At 43.1% G+C, this 23,418-nt stretch overlaps 1 protein-coding gene across 1 annotated transcript; it reads left to right on the plus strand.

Annotated features, from left to right (window-relative positions):
• The first annotated feature begins 146 nt into the window (after positions 1-146).
• Rragc (Ras related GTP binding C) lies at positions 147-20,628 on the plus strand. The gene is made up of 7 exons (XM_075945488.1): positions 147-380; positions 2,721-2,924; positions 3,865-4,064; positions 6,998-7,112; positions 7,827-7,969; positions 12,365-12,513; positions 19,174-20,628. Exons 1-7 carry the CDS (start codon positions 147-149, stop codon positions 19,323-19,325), a joined length of 1,197 nt encoding a protein of 398 aa, XP_075801603.1. The 3' UTR covers positions 19,326-20,628.
• Positions 20,629-23,418: the final 2,790 nt, after the last annotated feature.

Here is a 23,418-nt window from a genome sequence, read left to right on the forward strand (position 1 = left end):
CTCGGCGGCAGTCCAATTATCCGGTTTGGGGGCGGGCCCAGCGGCGGCAGCGGCTGCCGGGGGCGGCGGCACCAGCGGCAGCAGGGGGAGGCGGCGGCCTGGCCTGGCCTGGCCTGTCAGGGCGCGGGCGGCGGCGGTCCAGCACCATGTCCCTGCAGTACGGGGCGGAGGAGACGCCCCTGGCCGGCAGTTACGGAGCAGCCGACTCGTTCCCCAAGGACTTCGGCTACGGCGTGGAAGAGGAGGAAGAGGAGGCAGCGGCGGGCGGCGGCGGGGGCGCGGGGGCCAGCGGTGGCTGCGGCCCGGGCGGCGCTGACAGCTCCAAGCCCAGGATCCTACTCATGGGGCTGCGGCGCAGCGGCAAGTCCTCCATCCAGAAGGTGAGCGCCCCGCGCCGGGCCTCCCGCCCTCGGTCTCGCTCCGCCCGCGGCGCTCAGGTGGCGGCCGCCCGGGAGGCCTGAAGAGGGTGGCGGCCTGGCCCTGCGTCCCGGCGCACGGTCCACGCCTGCAAGTGCGGAGCTTGGGCGCCACCCGCCCGGGGTCCCCGACCTGGGCCTCCAACGCCCGACTCCGCGGGCCGAGGGCCGAGCGGGGCAAGGAGGCGACGCTGGCTGGAGGGTGGAGGCAGGTGCCGGGCACCGCCCTACATCTCCGCCCTCTGGGTCGCAGCCCCTGTGGCGTTGAGGAAACCGACTCGTCCTCTCCGGTTCTCACGTGGAGAACTTGGTGAGCGTGCTCCCCTGCAGCTCCTCACTTAGGTGACCCGAGTTTTCAGGGAGTCCCCGCCCAAGCTGCGGGCCGCGGCAACTCCAGAAAGAGTTGTGGCAAAGACATTGGGCAGCGAAGTACCTGCTGTTATTAGTCTGGTGAAGACTTCCGTGACGTTTATTTAGGGGGGGGGGAAGGGAGAGGGTCCCATCACTGCACCGACTTTTAGTTCTTGTTGCCCGGTGATTGCAGCTACAGGTGACAGTCCCCTGTAACTGGTCACACACAGTGCATTCGTTTTCACCTTGGGTCTGTCAAGATCGAGTAGAATGCCTAAGGCGTTTTATTTTCCTTGAACAGGAAAATAGAGGCAGGATTGATTTTATTTCATCAATCGTTCCCATTACAAACTGCGAACTTCTGATAAAACTGGTATCGCTGACACCCAGGCTTTTCCCGTTTCCACTCTGACACAAGGTTTATCCAGATCTTTCTGGTATTTTGTAGATGCGGTGTTTTTTGTTTTTTTGTTTTTGTTTTTTAAGTCGCTACCCTAGCTCTAGCTGGACCGTAGTGGCGCACGCCTTTAGTCCCAGCACTCGAGGCAGAGGCAGGTGGATCTCTGTGAGTTCGAGGCCAGCCTGGTCTACAGCGCTGGTTCCAGGACAGCTAGGGCTGCTACACAGAAAACCCTGTCTCGAAAAAAATAAATAACAGTGACTACCCCCTCCCCCTGCATTTGCTGAACTATTTTATTTACCTTAATTCTTTTGTCAGTCTCAAAATTTGGGCTTTTGGGGGGAAGAAAGGTGCGGACAGTACTTTGTAGGCTTGAACACAGGCCTTACTTTGTAGGTAAGCAAACTGGTACTGCGAATTTTTGTCTCTCTTCCAAGTTAACACTGAGAGGCAAGTTTGCTATATGTTAGGGATTGTATCAGGCAAGCCTTAAAAACTACATCTCCAGCCCTGCTGGTTCCCTCTGTCCCTCCTTCCTTCCAACTTCCTTTTCTTTTTTACATATCTCTGGCTAGCCTTGATTGAATTTCTGGTCCTGAGTCTACCTCCGAGTGCTGAGAGATTACAGGTGTGAGCACGGTGAAGGTTTTACCTGGTGCTCGTTCCCAGCTGTGAGGCTTAACATTTCTTTTCTTGTGCAGCTGCCGCTTCCCTCCTCCCACAGGCCTCCCCACTTCTCACTCTGGACAATTTTGCATTCTGTTCAGATTGGTTTTTTGTTTGTTTGGTTTTTCTTTTTCCTATTTTTTCTTTTCTTTTTTTCTTTTTCTTTTCTTTTTCTAGACAGGGTTTTTCTGTATCTTTGGAGCCTGTCCTGGAACTATCTCGAACTCCCGGAGCTCTGCCTGCCTCTGCCTCTCTAGTGTTGGGATTAAAGGCATGTGCTGTCACCGCCCGGCTCATTCTGTTCAGATTGTGAACTCAGTGAGGGCAGGATCCAATCTATTTTTTTTCTTGTTCCTTACAGGCGGAGGTAAGCATCTGTGTTATTTTTGAATGAGTTAGTTTTAAACTTCATCTAGAATAGTTTCATGATCTTAAAGCAGGTGTTGACAAGTTTAAAACAGTAGAGCCTGATGAAATGGCACTGATTTCAGTACTGGAGGAAGCAAAGAGAATTGAATTTTGAGTCTGGGCTACAGTATAGCTAAGACCCCTTTTCAAAACAAAACCCCTTCCCTCCCAGAATAAAAAATTACAAATACCCTGAATGAAAACCAAACACATGGGAACAGCATAAGCAAGAGATGGTGCCACTAGTAGTAACGTAGTTAAGATAGTAAAAGAAAACTCATTTTACAGTGGGTGAGGGGAGCTGACTCAGCGTCTTCTGTCAGAAATAGAAGAACATTACCAGTGATTTAGCCTCCAATTATTATTTCTTTGGTTTTTGTTGTTGTTATAGGTCAAAATTTTACTGTCAATGATATGGGATTTTTAATATAAATTCTGTAGTTAAATAGTTGTGAAATCGTTTCTGTTTCTCTTAACAGGTGGTGTTTCATAAGATGTCACCAAATGAGACTCTCTTTTTGGAAAGTACAAACAAGATTTATAAAGATGACATTTCCAATAGCTCCTTTGTGAACTTCCAGATTTGGGATTTTCCTGGACAGATGGACTTCTTTGACCCAACCTTTGACTACGAAATGATCTTCAGGGGGACAGGAGCATTGATATATGTCATTGATGCGCAGGTAGTCAGGCATGATATGTGTGCTTTCTTCTCTGGTGGCAAAAAGATGTAGGAACAGAGGAAATTTGTTTGTTTCCTTTGTCACATGCTTGAAGCTTGTCTCTTCCCAGTAGATCCCCTGACAGTGTAAGACAGTCAGCTACAGAGGGATTTTTGGGAGCAGACCTGTTATTGTACAATTCCAGACTCTCAGGTGCTTAGAAGATGTCATTTACATTTCTTGAGTCCCACTTAATGAGCAGTTACCATTGACTTTGTATGTTTATTGGTTAATAGTAGCTGTTGCTGTAGATAGTAGATATTACAGTGGTCACCTCATCCATTGAAGTATCCCCATCAGTGGCCACAGGAAGACTATGAGAAATGAGTCCATTCTACTTTTCCTGATTTAAGTTGAACTTAATCTAGCAGCACACACTAAGGGCCCACTGCATGGTAGGGAGTCAGATGGGCGGGCTGTGTCCCCACCCTTCAGCTTACCTTTTGTAAGCGGAGTTTAGCATCTTAGGGAACGAATGCTTTCTGAGCGCTGCCAGCTCCGTGGTGCGTGCCTTCTCTTATACCATCTGATTTATGGAGTAGTGTGGGTAGTTACCCTTGATTTGAGGTCAGGGTTTAAGCAGTTTACTTAGAGCCACACACCTGACAAATGGCAGAGCTGGGATTACTTTAACAGTTCTATTGGGGAAAATGTGCATTTTGCCTTTCCTTCTGTTATAGTAACAGCATTAAAACTTGAGGCATTGACTTGGTGTTTGATTTTCTATCTTAAGAAATGGAAGAGCTATTTACTGGTTATATGTCAGCACGTCTGAATATTTATGAGTAATTAGGATAGCCTATTTTCTGTGGTTGGGGAAAGAGGTGGTTTGAGGCTTTCTTAACTTGTTACTTCTGTTTTATAAGATTTCTTGTTAAAAATATTTTGTTCTGACTTTCAGGATGACTACATGGAGGCTTTAACACGACTTCACATTACTGTTTCTAAAGCCTACAAAGTTAACCCAGACATGAATTTTGAGGTTTTTATTCACAAAGTTGATGGTCTGTCTGATGATCACAAAATAGAAACACAGAGGGACATTCATCAAAGGGCCAATGATGACCTTGCAGATGCTGGGCTAGAAAAGCTCCATCTTAGGTAACAACATGCGTGTTTGATATGAGAGCCCTGTAAATGTATTCCCATCTCTGTCATTACGCACACCAGCTTTCTGTGACTGGTGGACCCTTCCCCAATTCTGTAATCATTTTGATCTCTTCTTTGTTGAATTCCAAGCTGTTTTGTAAGCTTTGTGTTACTGAGAGATTACTTTCCCCCTTTTCATTTTCCTGGTGGTTGAAGTCATGTGAAGTATTTCCATTGGTGCTTTTGCAAACTCATCTCGAGGGACTGGAATCAGGCTCTTTCCTCATGGCGTGAGTCTGCCTTGGGACTTCTCCCCCTCTTGGTTTCTTCACCTTTTAACCCCAGTTGGCTTTGTGCAAGAAATCTGTCATAATTTTTGTGAAAGTTGAGTTTGGGTCTTGTCAGTGTCTCAGTAGGAAGAGCCCAAGTGTGGACTGATTCTGGTGTGTCTTAGCTTTTCAGACAGCTGTGGTTCTTAGACAGTCTGAGTTAGGTAAGTTGTCTTCTGCGCTTACATAGTGCTGCTACTGAGTTTGAAGGACTGCTGCTTTGCAGTTAAATATCAAGAACTTACCCTAAAGAACACATACTAATATGGAATGATGGTTATGTATTTTGTGTATTTGTATTCTAAAAGTGTATGAGGAATGTTATTGTCTATCTTTTGTGATAATGGAAAGAAATGAATATTTACAGTACATGGGAGGATGTCCACTTGATCATAAAAACAGCTTAAAGGGGAAACCGAGAAGAGTTGCAAGTGTAGTTTCCTTATCCCTGCTCTATTATAAAAACTTCCTTCTGTATTCCAGCCAGTTGTCCTATTCCTAAAGTATCTGGGCCTTAGGCTGTAGAATATTTCAGGTAGTTCTAAGGAAACATGGTAGGGAAAATCCCATTGATCCTCTTAGATTAAAATTGTAAAACATTTCTAGGTAATTTATGCTTAAAAAGAATAAAGTAGAGTCTTTATCAGAGTTGGGCATGGTGTTGTACCTTTGTAATCCCAGCACTTGGGAAACAGAGGCAGGATGATTGTGCAAACTTGAAGTCATCCAACCAAGGCTACTTAGTAAGATCCTGTCTTGAAAGGCAAAAGTAAATACATGTTCATAAGAGAAAGTAAAAGTGCCATCCCATAAAATCTTAGGGATCTGGTAATATAGGTTTTTTTTTTTTAAATTTTATTTTTTGCCAGAACTTAAAGCCTGCTTCCTTATACTGGTGAGGAACCACTGTTATTCTGTCTGCTCCTTGTCAACTCCTGTCGAGCTCTCCAGGACATTCCATGTTTTCCCCTGTACTTAGAAGGCACTACAATAAGCCTAGCCTCGGCAGAATTTTGCATCAGGCTTTTACTGTTTATGTGTGTTGGGAATTGAATCCAGGACCTTGTACATACTCTCTGTAAGCATTTTGCCCTTGAGCTTCTGCCAGCACATCCCAAACCTCTGTTTAGTACCAGCAGTTATATGGGTGAGGTACAGCTTGCTTTTCCATTTCTAGGAACTCAGCTTCTGAACATGATCTGTGCCTTGCAGGTTCTGTGAGTCCCCACCATCTCCAGTCCTCACAGGTCCTGATGACTCTAACATTTCTCAAGTTTTTGCCTAAAGGAAACACTGAAATGCCCCTTCTTTGCTAGTGTCAGGAGTCACGTAGCCTTACTGCCACCTTTAGAGTAGAGCCCCTTCTTGATTAAGTTCTTATGTACTTCCTTCAAATTTTCTTTACATCTGTAAAGTACAAACACAGTTCCTCATTTCTGATGTAATGTTTATATAAAATAGATCATGAATGCAATTAAATAAAAAAATGTCCTTAATGAAAAAAAACAAGTGGAATTGTCCATAGTGTTTAAGGACAAATTTGTGTTTTATTAAATCTACATGAGATTTCTTCACTATAATCCCTTTAGAGTCCAACTCCTACTCTTTATAGTTCTCAGTCTTCCCTAGACTAATTACTTAATCCTGAGGACCAGTGTAGTCATGCAATCAGAAGAGGTCAGGTGTTTCAGGGTGTTATGGCTGCAGACTGATTTGTTTACTCAGCAAATCCTGAACACTATTCAGGCAATGGGCTTGCAACTGTGAGAGATGACAGCTGCTTTTCTCCTGGGGCGCACGATTGAAAGGACACAGCTCGTAAGAAATGTATGGTGGAGTTTAAGTACTTACCAGTGCTGTGAAGAACAAATTATGGCAGAAGGGTAGCAGGAACAGGTTAACTATGTATGTAGGCTGGTAGTGGGAGGAGAGGAAATAACAGGATTTAACTGTATAGTCCTGGAACTCTGTTATGTAGACCAGGCTGGCCTCAAACTCAGAGATCCATCTGCCTTTTCCCAAGGCTGGGATTACAGACTTATATACCACAATGGCTGACAGGAAAGAACTTTTTGAGGTGATGTTTAGTTGAAATGTGAATTGTATTATTTAATAAATACCACATAACTCTGCTTGGTGTGGTGACAAAGGACTGTAATCCCAGCTTTACTTGGGGATGTGGAAGATTAGAAATTCAGGGTCATCCTCAGCTATATAGTGGGCTTGAAGCCAACCTGGGTTCCTGCTACTCTGTCTAAAATAAATAAATACATACATAGATAAAAACAAATGACCCTGTCTCTATCTTGAATTTTAGTCTTGGCTTTTGTCTCGGTTTTGTGCTTGTGAAGTAAGCTTTAAGGGGTGGTTTGCAAAGCGTGTGTGACCCTCTGGGTTTCTCTTTTGATGAGCCTTCTTGGGTGCTCCCTTAATTGCCCTCTGTGTAGTGCAGTCAAGGGGGTGATTGGCACGGCCAGGTTGGGAAATGGTCTTAGCTATCAGAAATGATGGGGATATGAGACAGGATACATCTGAGTGTTAAGAAACGGAAATTATAGGCATTGTGACAGTAGTTGTTGAATTTATGAAGTAACCATCTGGTGTTGAATTTTCCAGCTTTTATTTGACTAGCATCTATGACCATTCAATATTTGAAGCCTTCAGTAAGGTGGTACAGAAACTCATTCCACAACTGCCAACTTTGGAAAACCTATTAAATATTTTTATATCAGTAAGTGAACTATTTACTTTTGATATGATTTTTCAATTCTGTCATCGTTATTAAATGTGTTTGCATTTAATTCTCCACAAAAATGGTACTTGAAATAAAGATCAGTGACTCAATATGTCGGATAGGATAAATAATAGCATAAAGTATAGCTTCAGTTGTTTTCTTGTGTGTTGTTGTTGATGATGGTGGTAGTTGGTGTTTGTTTGTTTGTCTTTTAGGTAAAGTTCCCTGTACTTTTTTAATTGTAAGCTTATTTAATTGAAGGTTGGGATGTAGTTTTGTGGTAGGGCACTGCTTAGTATGTGAAAAGCCATAGGAACAGTTTCTAGCACCGCATACACACAAAAGTAATAATAATAATAATGAATCCTTGCTGGATGTGCTGTGTACACCTGTATTTCCAAAACACAAGACACAGAAGCAGGATGATTGAGATACATGCTTTGTAAGGCTCTGTTTAAGGTCTCCCAACCAAGCATCATTTGTTTTTGGGATGTTTAATTGTATTCTTAAAGGTGATAGGAAGGGTTCAGGTAGAGTTCATTAGTAGAGCATTTATTGAACTCTGCATTCATTATCCCAGAACCATTAAAAAAATGTGGAATATTACTTTTAAAATTAAGAATGTTTTTTCAGTAATTTAAGGCCTTTAAAAAATTGCAAATTGTGATTCCTAAAAGAAACTGAACACTTATCCAATTTTGTTTTCCCAAGAATTCAGGTATTGAAAAAGCTTTTCTCTTTGATGTTGTCAGCAAAATCTACATTGCAACAGACAGTTCTCCTGTGGATATGCAGTCTTACGAACTTTGCTGTGACATGATTGATGTTGTAATTGATGTGTCTTGTATATATGGGTAAGTGCTTACAACTTCCTGCAAGATCCCAGGTAGGCGGGAACCTTATCTAATTCCTACCTCGGGCTTACACTGAATGAAATGTGGAGGCAGAGGCAGGCAGATCTCTGAGTTTGAGGCCAGCCTCATCTACATAGTGAATTTCAGGACAGCCAGGGCTACAAAGTGAGATCTACATCTCTAACTGTCCCCAAGATGTCTGAACAGCCATGTGAGAATCTCAGCCCTGGGAGGATCAGAAGTCGAAGGTAGCCCTATATAACCAAATAACAGTAAATAAAACACACTAAAATGGTGTGAATAAATGCTGTTTCCTAATTTAAACTCAGGTTTCATGGAATGAGGGACTTTGGGATTTGGTTGTTTGGTTGGTTGAGATGGTTTTAATATGTAGCCCTGACTGGCCTATAACTCACTATGTAGACCAGACTGACCTCACAGAGATTCTCCGACCTCTGCTTTCTGAGTGTTGGAACTTAAGGCACATAGCACCACACCTGGTAAAAGGGAGGATTCTTAATCTTAACAGTGTCATAAAAAAAAAAAAATCAGAATTTTAGCTGGGCATGGTGATGCACCCCTTTAACTCCAGCACTCGGGAAGCAAGGGCAGTCCGATCTCTGAATTTGAGTGAGTTCTAGGACAACCAGGGCTACATCATTAATGAGACAGACCATGTTTCAAACAGATAAGCAAAAAAAAAAAAAAAAAAAAAAATCGGAACTTTAGTTGGTAGAAGGACTTGCACATAAAATATCTGATGTATGCATGAGATTCCTGAAATAAGTCTCTTACCATGCACACCTGCCCATCCTGTCTGCGTGCCTGGTTTGTCAGCACCTTCCTTCAGCTGCCTGTGAACAGAATGCCTTACCTTGTCTGTTTCTATCTACTCTCGCTGATTATATGCTGTCCCTTGTACTATTTTCTGTAATAAAACTGAGGTGGTCTGTTACTCAGTAAACTTTCATGTTTTCCATTCTTAAAAATAGATGATCAGAGCATATTGCTTTTAAAAAAAAGAAAACTAGCCAAAAATTTAAAAGCCAGTTTACATTTTTCTAACATTTATTTATTTATTTTGTGTGTGCGTCCTCCATGGTGCTCAATGTGAAGGTCAGATGGCAACTTTCAGGAGTGGGTTCTCACCTTCTGCCTGTTGAGACAGGGTCTCACTGGTTTCTTCCTTGCTTCCTTCCTTCCTTCCTTCCTTCCTTCCTTCCTTCCTTCCTTTCTTTTCTTTCTTTTCTTTCTTTGTTTTGTTTCGAGACAGGGTTTCTCTGTAGCTTTGGAGCCTGTCCTGACACTCGCTTTGCAGACCAGGCTGGTCTCCCACTCACAGAGATCCGCCTGCCTCTGCCTCCCGAGTGCTGGGATTAAAGGCGTGCGCCACCACCGCCCGCCACTCTCTGGTTTCTTATGTGCAGTGTACTCCAGGCTCGATTGGCCCTCGTGTGCTGAACTTCCTGTCTCCACCTTTCCATCTCATCATGCAGCTGTGATGTCAGGCTTTTACAAGCTGAGACAGCTCTGGCCCTGTCATTTGGTTTGTTTGTTTGTTTTGGTTTTGGTTTTTATTTTTTGTTTGGTTTTTCTAGTCAGGGTTTCTCTGTGGAGCCTATCCTGGAACTGGAACTAGCTCTTGTAGAGCAGACTGTCACCTGGGTTTTTTGTGCCCCCCCCCCCTTTTTAAACAAAACAAAACAAAACAAAAAACTACTGTCAGTTTTCATATTTTAGATCTCTCATTTGGAAACTATGTCAGTACAAATAAATATGAGGGAAGGTTTGAAGTCTGCTGTGTGCATCTTCTGTAAGCATGCAAGTGGGATACCGGATACTGCTGGGTCATAGGAGAGATGTGTGTTGACACTTGGCATTCGTTCTTCTAAGGGTATCTGCCGCAGCAGTCTTTTCATTGAGAATTTCAGCACCTGTCAGGTTCCCTTTCCTCTTCTCTCAGCTGAGTTCCTTTAGGTCTTGTTGCTTCTAAATCTTCCTCTTGTCTGGGACCTTCCTGCTTCTGCTTAGACATATTTTGATTAAAATTCGAGTAAGCATACTTGCTTCAAAGGGTTTTTTGTTGTTGTTGTTGGTTTTGTTTTGTTTGTTTTTTGGGAGTCAGGGTCTCAAGTAGCCCAGGCTAGCCTCAAACTTGGTATATTTAGTTGAGGGTGACTTTGGACTTCTGATCCTCCTGTCTCCACCTCCCAAGTGCTAGGATTACAGGTGTCTATCACCACACACACGTGCTTTTCTGTGGTGCTGGGGATGGAAGTCAGCTACATCCCTAATTTAGGCACCTCAAAGTCTTACATAGAGAGTTTGACCCAAAACAGAAACAAACAAAAAAAAACCCTGTAAGTTTTAAGTCTACTTTTTAAGGTCATTAGCATATTTTATTTCTTAACTTTATTAATCATCAAAATCTGTCTAATCTAGACATAAATAGCTGTCTAGATGTCTCTCTTGTTCTCTCTGCCCCTATAGCCTTGCATTTGCTAAGCAAAGTAAGTGCTTATAAATCTGTGTCCCCAGTCAAGGATGTACTTGTAACATTTTTTTTTAATTAAAAAGATTAATGTGTGTGTGTTGTGACACACACATGGAGGTCAGAGGGCAACTTTGGAGTTACTTTTTTTCTTTTACCTTAATGTGGGTTCCAGGGATTGAACTCAGGGCTTCATGACATAACTTTCTCATGTTAGTGTGTGACTTGGAATCATGTGGCTCCACACCGGAGACTGCAACTGCTGGCTATGAGTCCAGCCACAGATGTCCATGCACGTCTGAACTGGCTTGTTGTCAGCTGGTGCCTGCTCTCACTTCCTGTGTGGCACAGAATAGGATCTCCTTGACCTCTGACTATCAGCTGACAGCACAGAGCGTTTCCTCTTCTTCCATCAGGAGGAAGCGGTTTCCTTTTATACTGTGCTCTAAAGCATATGGATCAGACTTCCCTACTGCTTGGGACTGAATGAAAACCCTAAGTTTGAGTCCAGACCTTGCCAGACATATTTTTATTTTTTATGAACTAGAGTTTTATGACTTTATTTGTATTTAGGTTGCTATGTTTTGCTCCACCCCTATGTTAAAGTGGTTAAATAAGGCAGCAGTAACAATTTGTCTCTGGGCTGTGGGAATCAAATTAATTAATGTATGAAAAGGTGAGCTGTAAGATTTAGAGCAATTTGAAAAATAAGTCCTTCTTCATGAGAACAATACATTAGATGGTAAATGCAAGAGAAAACAGGAGGGGAGCCTTGTTTCCTTCCAGATACCTGTTGATAGCATTTTCTTTGTATGTTTCCTTCACTTTTTTTTTTAAACAATTTTTTTGGATTGCTTTTTTTCTGTCTTTGAAACAGTCTTATTTTAGGCCAGGCTTGCCTTGAATTTGTCATCCTCTTCCCTAGACTCTTGAGTGCTGGGCCTTTCATCCTCCTTTGGAAGGCAAAAATACTTCTTTTAAGATGTGTTTTGTTTATTATGAGTATGTGTCTGTGTGCCTGCATGAGTTTATGTGCACCGTGTATGTGTGTGTCCTTGAGACCAGAGGACACCTCAGATTGCTGAAACTGGAATGGCAGGATTCTGAGCTGTCTGATGTGTGTGATGGGAACCAAACCTGGGTCCTCTAGAAGAGAAGTGAGTACTTTTAACTAGTGGGCCATCTTTCCAGCCCCCAAAGAGGCAGTTTTGACGACTGTCAGTTCTGAGCAGGCACGGGTGCATGCATGCTATGGTGCCATGGGTGCCACGGAGGACAAGTGGCAGGAGTCATTCCTGTGTTTCTATTTGTGGCTCAAACTCCACTTGTCAAGCTTAGCACCAAAAACTTTACCTGATAAGTTGCCTCACCAGCCCTGAAACTCCATCTAAAAGTTCTTGATTTTTAACATAATTCCTGTCTGGGACTAGTCTTCTATAGACTTTATGAATTTTCTTGAATTTTTATTTTTGGGGTGGTGAGGATTGAGAAAACAACAAAAGATGTCAGAGAAAGTGTGATTGGATTGACCTGTAGAATATATCCTACAGTAGCTGGCTGACCACCTTACACCAGCTTGAGGGACGTGAGAGAAAGCACGGTCTGGGCAGGCAAGTGGCCTGGCCAGCATGATTTTGGAAATGTCTGTGGTTCAGAGCTACATCATTGCTACCTTTGTTTCTAAATGCTTGATGATGGTAATGCAGAAGGACATGCATAGCTTTGCTGCTAGCAGAGGCTCCTGGGTTATAGTAGGAATCTCTCCCTAAAGTGATGGCTGCCCCAGTATTCAAGGCAGTATTGTTCCTTGTCAAAGGATGTTTAGGATGGGGTGGAAAGGTTTGCTCCTGTACAAAATGCCTAGTTGGGAAACTTGTAATAAATGGTGCTTTCTTTTAAAATAGATTGAAGGAAGACGGAAGTGGAAGTGCCTATGACAAAGAATCGATGGCCATTATCAAGCTGAATAACACAACTGTCCTTTATTTAAAGGAAGTCACTAAATTTTTGGCACTGGTTTGCATTCTTAGGGAAGAAAGCTTTGAACGAAAAGGTAAAGTTTTTTTTCAAGATTTTTAAAAAACTATATTTATTATTCATTGTTTAAATTTCTTTCCTTTTTATTTTTTTACTGTGTGTATGTGTGTGTCTAGGTATACATGTACATGTGCATGTCTATGTATCACATATATGCAGTGCTGGTGGAGGCCAGAAAAAAGCATTGGCTCCCTTTGAACTGGAATTGCAGAGTGTAGGGTTTTGTGAACTATCATTAAAAAGAAAAAAGGCCTGTGGTAGCACACACCTTTAGTTCCAGCATTCAGGAGGCAGAGGCAGGGGAGTCTTTGTGAATTCCAGGGCAGCCAGAGCTGTTGCACAGAGAAACTCTGTCTTAGAAAACTTAAAAAAAAAAAAGGCTTATTATTTTATATGTTTGTATGTATGCCTGAGTATATGTATGAGTACCACAGGGATGCAGGAACCCAAGGTGGGCAAAAGAAGCCATTGGAGCCGCTGGAATGCTGGAGCTATAGGTGCTTTTGAGGCTCCGTTGGGTGCTGGTAATTAAATTTGGTTAAATTTGGGTTCTGTACAAGAGCAGCAAGCACTTTTAACTGTTGAACCATTTCTCTAGCCCTCAAAGAGTTGCTTGTTTGTTTCTCTTTTTTAATTTTTATTATTTTATGTACATATTTTGCTTGCATGTATGTCTGTGAACTACTTGTATGCAGTACCCACAGAAGCCAGAAGCAGGTGTCAGATGCCCTGGAACTGGAATTACAGATGGTTGTAGCCACCATGTGTGTACTAGAAATCAAATCCTGGTCCTCTGGGAAAGCAGCCAGAGCTCTTAACCTCTGAGCCATCTCCAGTTTAAAGAGCTGTTCTTTTGCTGTTGTTTTGAGTTTTGAGGCAGGGTCTCTATCATGGTACTCTGGCTGTTCTTGAACTTGTTACGTAGACCAGGCCAGCCTTGAACTCACAGAAACTCATCTGCCTACTGAATGCTGGTGTTAAAAGCATGGGCCAAAACTCCCAGCTAAAAAGCTGTTAAATTACATTTTTTGTTATGATTTCTCAGGTTCTTGAAAGTAGTATTATGCCATAATACTAATTACTATCATACAAGTGATACTTAAATACTTCCATGCCTTCTGTCTATATATTGCTGTAGCATGATTAATAAAAACCCAGAGTCAGACTTTGGGGTTCAACTTGAAGGTCAGAAAAGCAAAAACAGCCAGCCACTGGCTCTTACCACTACCTTGACCTCAGTCCAAAAATGGCAATCCTGCCTCCAGGAATCTCAGAATGAGACTGTTTCCTCCTGTCTTACTCTCTAGGGCTGGGATTAAAGGTGTGTACCACTACTGCCCAGTTTCTGTGGCAAACTAGTGTGGCTACTGGGATTAAAGGTGTGTCACCACTGCCTGGTCTCTAAGGCTGACCAGTGGGGCTGTTTTACTCTCTGATCTTCAGACAAGCTTTATTTATTAAAATAAAAAATGAAATATCACTCACTACACATAGCCCAGACATTCTCTTTCCTTTTAATCTTATGCTTTAAATCAAGGTTTGATCCCATCCCCTCTTCCTCCATGTACTTGTGTTGGCTGTTCTTGCCTGTGGTTTGTTTTCCATCCGAATCAGTCCTCAGCTATCTTCTCTTGTTTCATCGATGGCCTTTTCTTCTGCAGCCTCCCCAGTCTTCTGGAGCGTGTGGCTGTCAGTCCTTCCTTGAGCAATCACGGCTTTCTTCTCTGGATCACCTTGTGAATTTTTTCTGTTTCCTAATCCTTTCTGGCTGGTTTCTTTTGTCCTTATCCCATGTTCTTCAGAGTCAAATCTTTCTGCTTGCTTCTGTCTCTTCAGGTCAGCTCCTTCAGTAGATGGCTGGAGAGTTTGTTTTCTCCTGCCGTGGGCTCCAGGGATTGAATTTAGGTTGTTAGGCTTAAATGGGGTAGTGCTTTTGCCCATTAAGCTGGCTCTCCAGCCCTAGTTCATGGCTTGGGTTAGTCAGTTTGTGACTGAAAATTTACACCTGCAACTTTATGGAGCTTGTGTTGTAGAACTGTGTGTGGACCTATTAGTGAAGCATCCCCGCTTCAGTATTTGCCAGTGTTCTGGCCGTTGTGTGCATCATCTTTGATGATGACCCCCCACATCTTCTTTTCCCTTCTGATGCTTACCTACCCTGCTTTTGACATACCTTATGTCATTTTTCTCATGTTTAAACTTCAGTTTCTTATGGTAGGTAATTGGTGTTTTTAAGATTTCTTTGTAGATTGGTGTCCATAGATGGGGTTTCATAGTTCCTTTTTTCATTCTTCTGCATTTCTCACATTGAGTTTTTATCAATTATTTCTTTTTTTCTTTTGGCTTTTTCAAGACAGGGTTTCTTGGAACTCACTTTGTAGGCCAGGCTGGCTTTGAACTCACAGAGATCTGCCAGCCTCTGCCTCTGCCTCTGCCTCCTGAATGCTAGAATTCCAGGACAGCTAGAGCTGTTATATAGAGAAACCCTGTCTCAAAAAACACATAAAAAATCTCATTCTTCTGCCTGATCCTTAAAGATTTATATATAAATTTTCCCCATATTAAACAAATTATGTGCATTCATATTAAGAACCAGTGTGGAGTCTGGAGAGGTAGTTGAGTGGTTAAGATCACGTCCTGCTCTTTCAAATGACCCTAGCAGCCAGGCAGGGTAGCTCACAACCACCTATAACTGTAGCTCCAGAATCTGATGCCTCCTGGCCTATATGGGCACTGCATTCAAGTGCATAAATCCACATACACATATGCACATAGCTAAGAAAAGAGCTGGCATGACATTCACCTGCAGTCTTCTGTATATTTTTCTTGATCTAGATTCCTTTTTTGGTGCTGTGTATTTTATTTTTCCTATGCATAATTTATTCTGTTTCGTACCTATCCATAAGCAATATTGTTCAAATGATGCGGAATTGAAGTTAGTTTTTGCAACATCTGTTTTTCTCCTTGTTCAAGGTTATTTTTGAGATTTCCTACCGTTGCATTTTGAAGTTTGTTTTTGTTGCTAGACATTTTAATTTTGTTTTGTTTTGGAGACAGGGTTTCTCTGTGTGGTCTGGGAACTCACTTGTAGACTCACTTGCCTCTGCCTTCCAAGTGCTGGGATAACAAGCTTGCACTACCACTGTCCAGTTCCCATTTGGATTATTTTAAAGGTACAACTAATTTTGTGACAAATACCCATGAGTAAGCTGTATATGATGGCTCATCTCTTTAGTTCCAGCCTTGGAAGGCAGAAGCAGGAGGGTTGTTGTACGCCTAAGGCCAGCTAGGTGTATTAGGGTCTCTGTGCTGTGATCAACACCATGACCATGAACAGCTTTGGGAAGAAAGGGTTTGTTTCAGCTCACAGTTCCAATCACAGTCCATCACTGAGAAAAGTTAGTGCAGGAACTTAAACAGGGCAAGAGCTGATGGCAGAAGTCATTGAGGGGTGTTGCTTACTGGCTTGCTTTGCATGATTTGGTCAGTCTGCTTTCTTATAGAACCCAGGACTACCAGCCCAGGAATGGCACCACCACAAAGGTGGGCCCTCAATCATCAATCAGGAAAGTGTTGTACATACTTTCTACAGGCATCTCCTCAGACAGCATTTTCTTGATAAGATCCCTTCTTTCCAGGAGCAATCGTGTCTCACACCAATAGAACCCTAAACCGGGCGGTGGTGGCACACGCCTTTAATCCCAGCACTTGGGAGGCAGAGGCAGGTGGATCTCTGTGAGTTCGAGACCAGCCTGGTCTACAAGAGCTAGTTCTAGGATAGGCTCCAAAGCCACTGAGAAACCCTGTCTCGAAAAACCCAAAAAAAAAAAAAAAAAAAAACCAAAAACAGAACCCTAAGTTATTTAAATGTCATATTCTACAGTTATTTGGTTATTTGAAGTGTTTGAAGATTATCTACCTATGTAGAATACAATCTCTATGCATCTAAAGAACTTGATTAGTCTAACTATAAGCATGACAAACATGGATGACTATTGGCCTGTATTTCTTAATACCTATATAGCTTAAAGACTAAGACTTCATATTAGAATATTAAACAATCTTTAAACAAATGTGCAGCAAATGAGGAAAGTGACCTCAAAATCTAAACAATATATAAGTATTTTGATCAGAGGTAAAAATGTGTCATATAATATGATAAATATATTCTAAAATTGTATCACTATGCAAAATATCTTAAGCAGAGGTAGAAATATGCATGCATAAAATAGACAAAATAACTTTGCACGGGTGCACAAATGTTATTGACAGAAATAGGAGCATATCCAATATAACAAATATAATTTGAATTTGTATCAATATACAAGAATCTATACTAATGTAAATTATCTATAAATAATAGCTCACAAGTGATCTCACTATTATTCCCTATTATTATTATTGGTTTGAGTAAGCTCACAGTAATCTACCTATTATCCCATCCCATCCATTCCTTTTTTTCTTTTTTCAAGAGAGATCCTTGAGCCTACTTCATTTCCACACCCAACCCCATACCAGTTATAACCAACCCCTAATAATATCCCTAGCCCCGAGGACAAACTTTGTTGGGAGAGGGGACATTGTTTTCTTGAATTACTTCCAGCTCTCATGAAGGTGATGTTCTTTCTATGGGATTACCACGTTAGGCACCATTTTGTAAGCAGAGACTACTTGTTTGTTTCCCAGATGCCCAGACCTGAATAATCACTCAGAAACTGTATTAATTACAACCCGGTTTGGCTAATTACCCAGGCATATTTCTAACTAACTCTTACATCTGAAATTAACTCATTTAATCTATGTATCACCATGAGACTGGCCTACCGGTAGGTTCTTGTGGGTGTCTTTCTCTTTTGGCAGCTACAGGGCATCTCTTTGGCGCCTCCTACTCTCTCTCTATATCTTCCAGCTTGGCTGTATTCTGCCTTGTCATAGACCAAATCAGCTTTATTCGTTAACCAATAAAAGCAACACATATACAGAAGGACCTCCCATTTCAGCTGAGAATGTAACTCCACTGTTAGAGTGTTTCTGTAGCATGTAGGGTTCACAGTCCCTAGCACCACATGAACTGGGTATGGTGGTGCACACCTATAATTCCAGCACGTGGGAGATGGAGATGGGATCAGGAGTTTAAGTCATCCTTGGCTACTTAATGAATTTGAGGCCAGCCTGTGCTGCATGAGACACTGCTCAAAAAAAAAAAAAAAAAAAAAAAGAACAAACAGCAGTAACAGCAACAAACCCCAAGCCAAAGCCAATGTCCATGACCAGATTTGCTTTGTGCCACATCATCTGTTTCTAGGGTGAGTATGCAGGAACAGAATGTGTAGACACATTGACAAAGGGCTCTCCCAAATGACTTCTCCATTTTCACCTTTGCAGCAATGTGAGGGAGTCTCATCATGTTATGTCCTTGATAAGGCTTGATACTGTTGGACTTCCATGTTCTCAGTCTGTAGGTGTGAAATGGTGTCTCTTGTCTACATAGTTAATCTTCAGTTATCTTTTCATAGACAGTCAGCTTTCTTTGGTAACTTGTTTTTGTTTTTAGAATTTTGTTACATTTGTTGATGTGTATGTGTGCACATGTACAAAAGTGAGAGGACTTACTGAAATCTAGCCAGTATATCCAAAGTTCAGCCCCATCTAGGAAGTTTTCACTGCCAGCTTTGCCCTGCCTGCATTTAGCTCTCCCTTCTGTGGACTTGAGCTGGCAGATTGTTTTGATTTGTTGTGTTTTGGCTTTCTGCCCCGGCTAGCATATGCTCGAAAGTGTGGACCTGATGCTGCTGCTTTTGACACGTTACATCCGCTGTCATGCTGTCAATAGGGTTCAGTGACTTATCCAGTCTGCCATAAATTACTGAAAGGTCACATGATGTTTAGGTAGGCCATAGAGTGCTTTTTGGTGTTTGATATGGACAAGTGCAGGTGGGTGGTCTTGCTACGCCAGTGGGTGTATATTGGTGGTTCTAAGAATTGAAGAGCTTGCTGTTCAGTTTGGGCATTTCAGAATTTTAAGCCAAGTGCCTGATGTAGCTCGGGAGGCTGAGAAATGGAGTGTTTTAAGCTCAATATCAGCTGCTCATTCAGAATTGGGGTTCCACATGTAAAAAAAGGCAGGGGGAGACTGTTGACCTGCTTTTCTGTCACAGGAGAAACCTTTGTCCCCCAAAGCCTCAAGTGGATGTTCAGTTTCTAAAACAAATGGAGAGGAAGTCTCCCCTCCTGAAGCTGGGTGCAGGCTGCTGGGTCCTGATGAGCTGCACTCATGCTGCCTCCTGCTTCCTGCATCCCTCACTTCAGGTTTCATTAACGCATCCATCTTCCCACTTGATTATTTATTTTTTTTTCATTTCATTTAATTTGGTTTTTTAGAGACAGGGTTTCTCTGTGTAACAGCTCTGGCTATCTAGGAACAAGCTGGCCTTCAACTCACAGAGATCTGCCTGCCTCTGCTCCTTCCAAGTGCTGGGATTAAAGGTGTGCGCCACCAGCGCAGGGCCCCTCTTGATTTGTTATATTACTGGTCCTTCTTGTCCACTCCTGCTTTAAATTCAACAGTGTCAGCAGCCGAGTTCTTGGTTTATCATGATTGCAGTGTACAGAGTTTCAGAGAGTGGAGAGCTTCACAGTTGACATTAAACAGACGGGCTTTTTTGCTCTCTCACAGGTTTGATAGACTACAACTTCCACTGTTTCCGAAAAGCTATCCATGAGGTGTTTGAGGTGGGTGTGACGTCTCACAGGACTTGCAGTCACCAGACCAGTGCCCCGAGCCTGAAAGCATTGGCACACAATGGCACGCCGCGGAATGCCATCTAGTCTGAATCTCAGCGATCAAGGCCCAGTGCCAGCCCACTCCTCCCTCCAGAGTCGGATGCCATGTGCTACAGGACACGGGAGCTGCTGCCTATGGGAGTCTAGAGACGGTGGTGGAGTTTCTCGTTTAGATGAAAGGCCTTCAGCCTGTGCACCTGAAACTACTATCTCTTTAAAATACGGCACAAAAGAATTACAGAGACCTCAGAACTCAGTGTGTCTTTCTCCTCTTTGGGTCCAACCTTAAATAGTTGGAATAATTTGGACCTGGAGATGATACCAGTTATCCATCTTTACCAGTGAATGTTGCTGTCAGTTCCAGCCTAAAACTATAGGAAAACTGAGTTTTGTATGCTTCCCTTAGGCTCTCACTTGAGTAGTGGCTAAAGACCTTGCTTTGCTTACGTTCTAACACTGCCTCTCAGAGCTCAGGTTTCACTGTACCTCGCAGCCTGTGGAAATGCGTTAACTTGCTGCCTTGGAAGATACTGCAAAGGGTGTTTCTGTGTTTGTCCTGAAGGAGAGAAGAGAGGAGGTGTCTGTGCAGCATCGGGGAGAGCCAGGCTCAACAAGGGCTGCATCAGTTCCCTGGATGTGTCGAGGAAAAAACTGAAACAAGAGGATTTCCACACCCGTGTTTTGGTGGCAGACGGATGTGCTCTCTTTGTGTGGTCGGGGTCATGCACAGTGTAACAAAGGGAATTTAGGACAGAAGGGTTTTCCCCACAGTCCCCGCAGAGAGGGGCAAACTCATTATGTCACTGAAGTGCTTAACTCACTTTTCTTTAATTTTGATGCCCTGTCTTTTATTCTGTGCTCTGTAGGCTCTTTAAGAATTGTTTTTGACGCAGGTGGCCCTGAGGCTCGGGTGGACTGTCCACTGTGGCTTGGACGAAGCATGCAGTGGGCAGTGTGTGTTACTCTACATCCCTGTCTCCGGAGTCCTGACACTAAGTGTCAGCTGAGGGACTTTCCTTTGCCTGGAATATGAATTCATAATTCTTTCTCTTGTTCATGGCTGATACCCTTCCCATTGATTTAGACTTCCACATTGTCTTTGCTGCAGATGCCCAGTAGCCACAGTCCAGGACCGCTGGGCCACATGAGTGCATCAGTGCCGCTGCTGAGTGACGCTCAGGTCTGTACCTAGGCAGTGAGACTGGGAGCGCTTCCTGCAGGTGGCTGACTGTTGAGTATTTACATGGACCATGGTGATATCCAAAGGAAAAATGCTTTTATATTTATAGATTATTTCATTGAACTATATGTAAAATGGGTATCAATAAATGTATTTACTCCAAAAACAGTTTTCCTTGTGTGAAGTGTGAGAATGCTTAGTGGTCAGACATGATGGCTCTCATTCTCTATTAGCCCCTGTCCTTTACTGCCATGTATGGTTACCATTCCTTCTGTTTGAGCACTTTGGGCTCTGTCTTGATGTCCTTTCCATTTCTGCTGTGGGTAGGAGGTGTAGGTTCGGGTGAGAACGTGTTTGGATTTGGGACTTTATGTCACCAGTCCCACTGGTGGTGGGGAGTGTCCAGAACCTGGCATGGCTTGTACATTGCGTGCAAGCTGAGGTGAGGAGACTGAGGTAGAGCAGGAGTCGAGAACCAGGTGAGAGGGCTCAGCTGGGGAAGGTGCTTGCCACCAAGCCTGGTTGCCTAAATTTAGTCCCCAGGACCCACATGGTGGAAGGCAAGAACACACTCATGTCTTTTGACCTCCACACATACACTATAGCTCATGTGTGCCTTTACCCCCCCCCCCCAACAGACACAAGAGAACTCCTAAAATAATGGTACCAAGTCTCCTGGATACTCATTGACCTGGATGTCAGTGTTTACATAAAAGCATAGTTAGGTGAGCCTAAGCTGATTGAAGAGATACTGTTAACCAGAAGAAAGTATTGTTTGAAGGATATTTAATTTCATAATTAGACTAATCAGAATCTTCATAATCAGAAGTTAAGTTTTGAAACTTCAAAAATAGAAGTCACAAGCTGTCTGAAACAAAAAGCTATTAGATGTATGTAACCATTCCCTGTCTCACAGTAGAAACAGGAGAGCTGTGGATCGGATGGTGTGTACCTCAACTCCATGCAGGGATGTCCTTCCTCATGCCTAAGCCACAGTTGTAAAGTGGTGCCAGGGTAAACCAAGATGGCCAGACACCATAGATGCCACTGGTGGCCGGCAGAGCATGGACGGCAGCCTGGCCCCCGTACGTGTTGCCTCTTGCCAGGGCTGGAGATGCTGCTCAAGATTTGCATCGTGCAGCTGTTGTGGCAGAAAGGCCACTTGAGCCAGGAGCTCAAGTCCTCCTCCCCCAAACTGAGATGACAGCAACAACGAGAAGCATAGTTTAATGCTCCGAGGTAGGAGAATTGGAGTTTGAAGCAGCCTGTTGTGCATAGCTCTAGGAAAGCCTGAGTTACAAAGTGGAGACTGTCTTAAAAAACAAACTAATAAGCTATGCACATTATTTAGGGGCTCAATAAATTATTTTTTCTAACTTAACGAAATTAGAAGTGTAGGGGTGATTTAAGAAAGGAAAAGAGTGAAAAATAGTTAAAAAAAAAAAGACGTTTAAAAGAAGGGTGACCTGAAATGTGTGGGTCCCCAGTGGCTGTTTCTCTACAGCTATCTCCAAACTGGGATGGTCGGCCAAGCACCTTTAACTTCCTCTGCAGTGAGGCCGTTAGTTCTCAAAGTGTTGCTTTTCCTGTGCCCACATTCACAGGTGCACAGATGTAAATGCTATATATGGCCATACAGGTTTCAGGTGTTACATTTATAGGTGTGCACATACATAGATGCACACATTATAAATGTATGTATGATATATGTTTTGCATGTGTGCCTATATCAGGATCATCTGTGATGGTTGTTGATTTTACAGAAGCTCTGTGCTGATACAGAGAAATGAATTTAAAAGACATTTTCAACACTTATTTGGAAAAGCCCTGAGATTCATGGACTTTGGGAAGTTTCTGTTTGTCTTTTTTCTTGTTTTGCTTAGGCCAGCTTGGTCTCGAACTCAGACAGCTGCTTGCCTAAGCCTCCCAAGTGCTGGGAATAAAGCAGGGTGTTTCTCTTAACCAGAGGCTTCTCAGTGTTAAGAACTGCCTTATCAGTGTTACAAGACACCCAAGGACATGAGGGAATGGCAACTACCAATCATCTTCATAATGTGAAGTAGCTACTCCATTCCTATTGCACAGATGGGGAAACTGAGGCACAGAGAAGGCAAATTGAAGTGCTGGAGTTAGAATTGGAACTCTGCAGAGTCTCTATCCTTACGCTAATGCATGACCTTGCTGGCTTCAGAGAGAGGGTTTGTTCATGTGGTAGGGCAGAAAAAGAATTCTACAATTCAGGCTGGAGAGATGGCGCAGTGGTTAAGAGCACTGACTGCTCTTCTGGGTGACCCGAGTTCAATTCCCAGCACCTACATGGCAGCTAACAACTGTCTCTAACTCCAAGATCTGACACACTCACCTTGGTGCATCTTCTTAGGCCTGGCTATGCTTTGCATTTCCTAACACACAAGGCCACACTGAAACATTCAGATGGGAGTGGAATTTGACTTTTATCTTTGGCGCTAGGGTGAGGTGAGGGTAGCATACTCACGGAGGCGAGTGCTCGCCCTCTACCTTTGCTCTACACCCCCAACCTGGGACTGATATTTTAATACCATTTTCCAAGTGTCTTGCCTTAAGCAAACTTGTTTCTTGGCTGACTGGTTCTGCACCAGTCTTTGTAGGCAATGAAGGGACGGGCTTATTTGACTAGCCTTTTCTCAACATGCCGAGACTGAGGAAAAGCCTTTGCACACGTGAGCTGCCTCACACTAAGGCTTTGCTTTGAAGGCAAGGTCTCTGCCCTGGTCTGGACAGTAAGTAAATAGCATGCTTCGTGTTTTGTTTGCCCTGTCTGGTGCCTCAGCATCTGGCCTCTAGGTGGCGGTGTTGTACTACGTTAGCACATAGTTTCTTGGCTCCACGCATTTGCTGAGTTCTCTAAGTTTTTATTGCCTGTACTTTCAAGGGCTCACCTAACAGAAACCCAAAGGTTTTCTGATGTTGTTCCTCTGG

The sequence above is a fragment of the Microtus pennsylvanicus genome, chromosome 13, assembly GCF_037038515.1.
Source record: "Microtus pennsylvanicus isolate mMicPen1 chromosome 13, mMicPen1.hap1, whole genome shotgun sequence".
Classification (NCBI taxonomy): Eukaryota; Metazoa; Chordata; class Mammalia; order Rodentia; family Cricetidae; genus Microtus; species Microtus pennsylvanicus.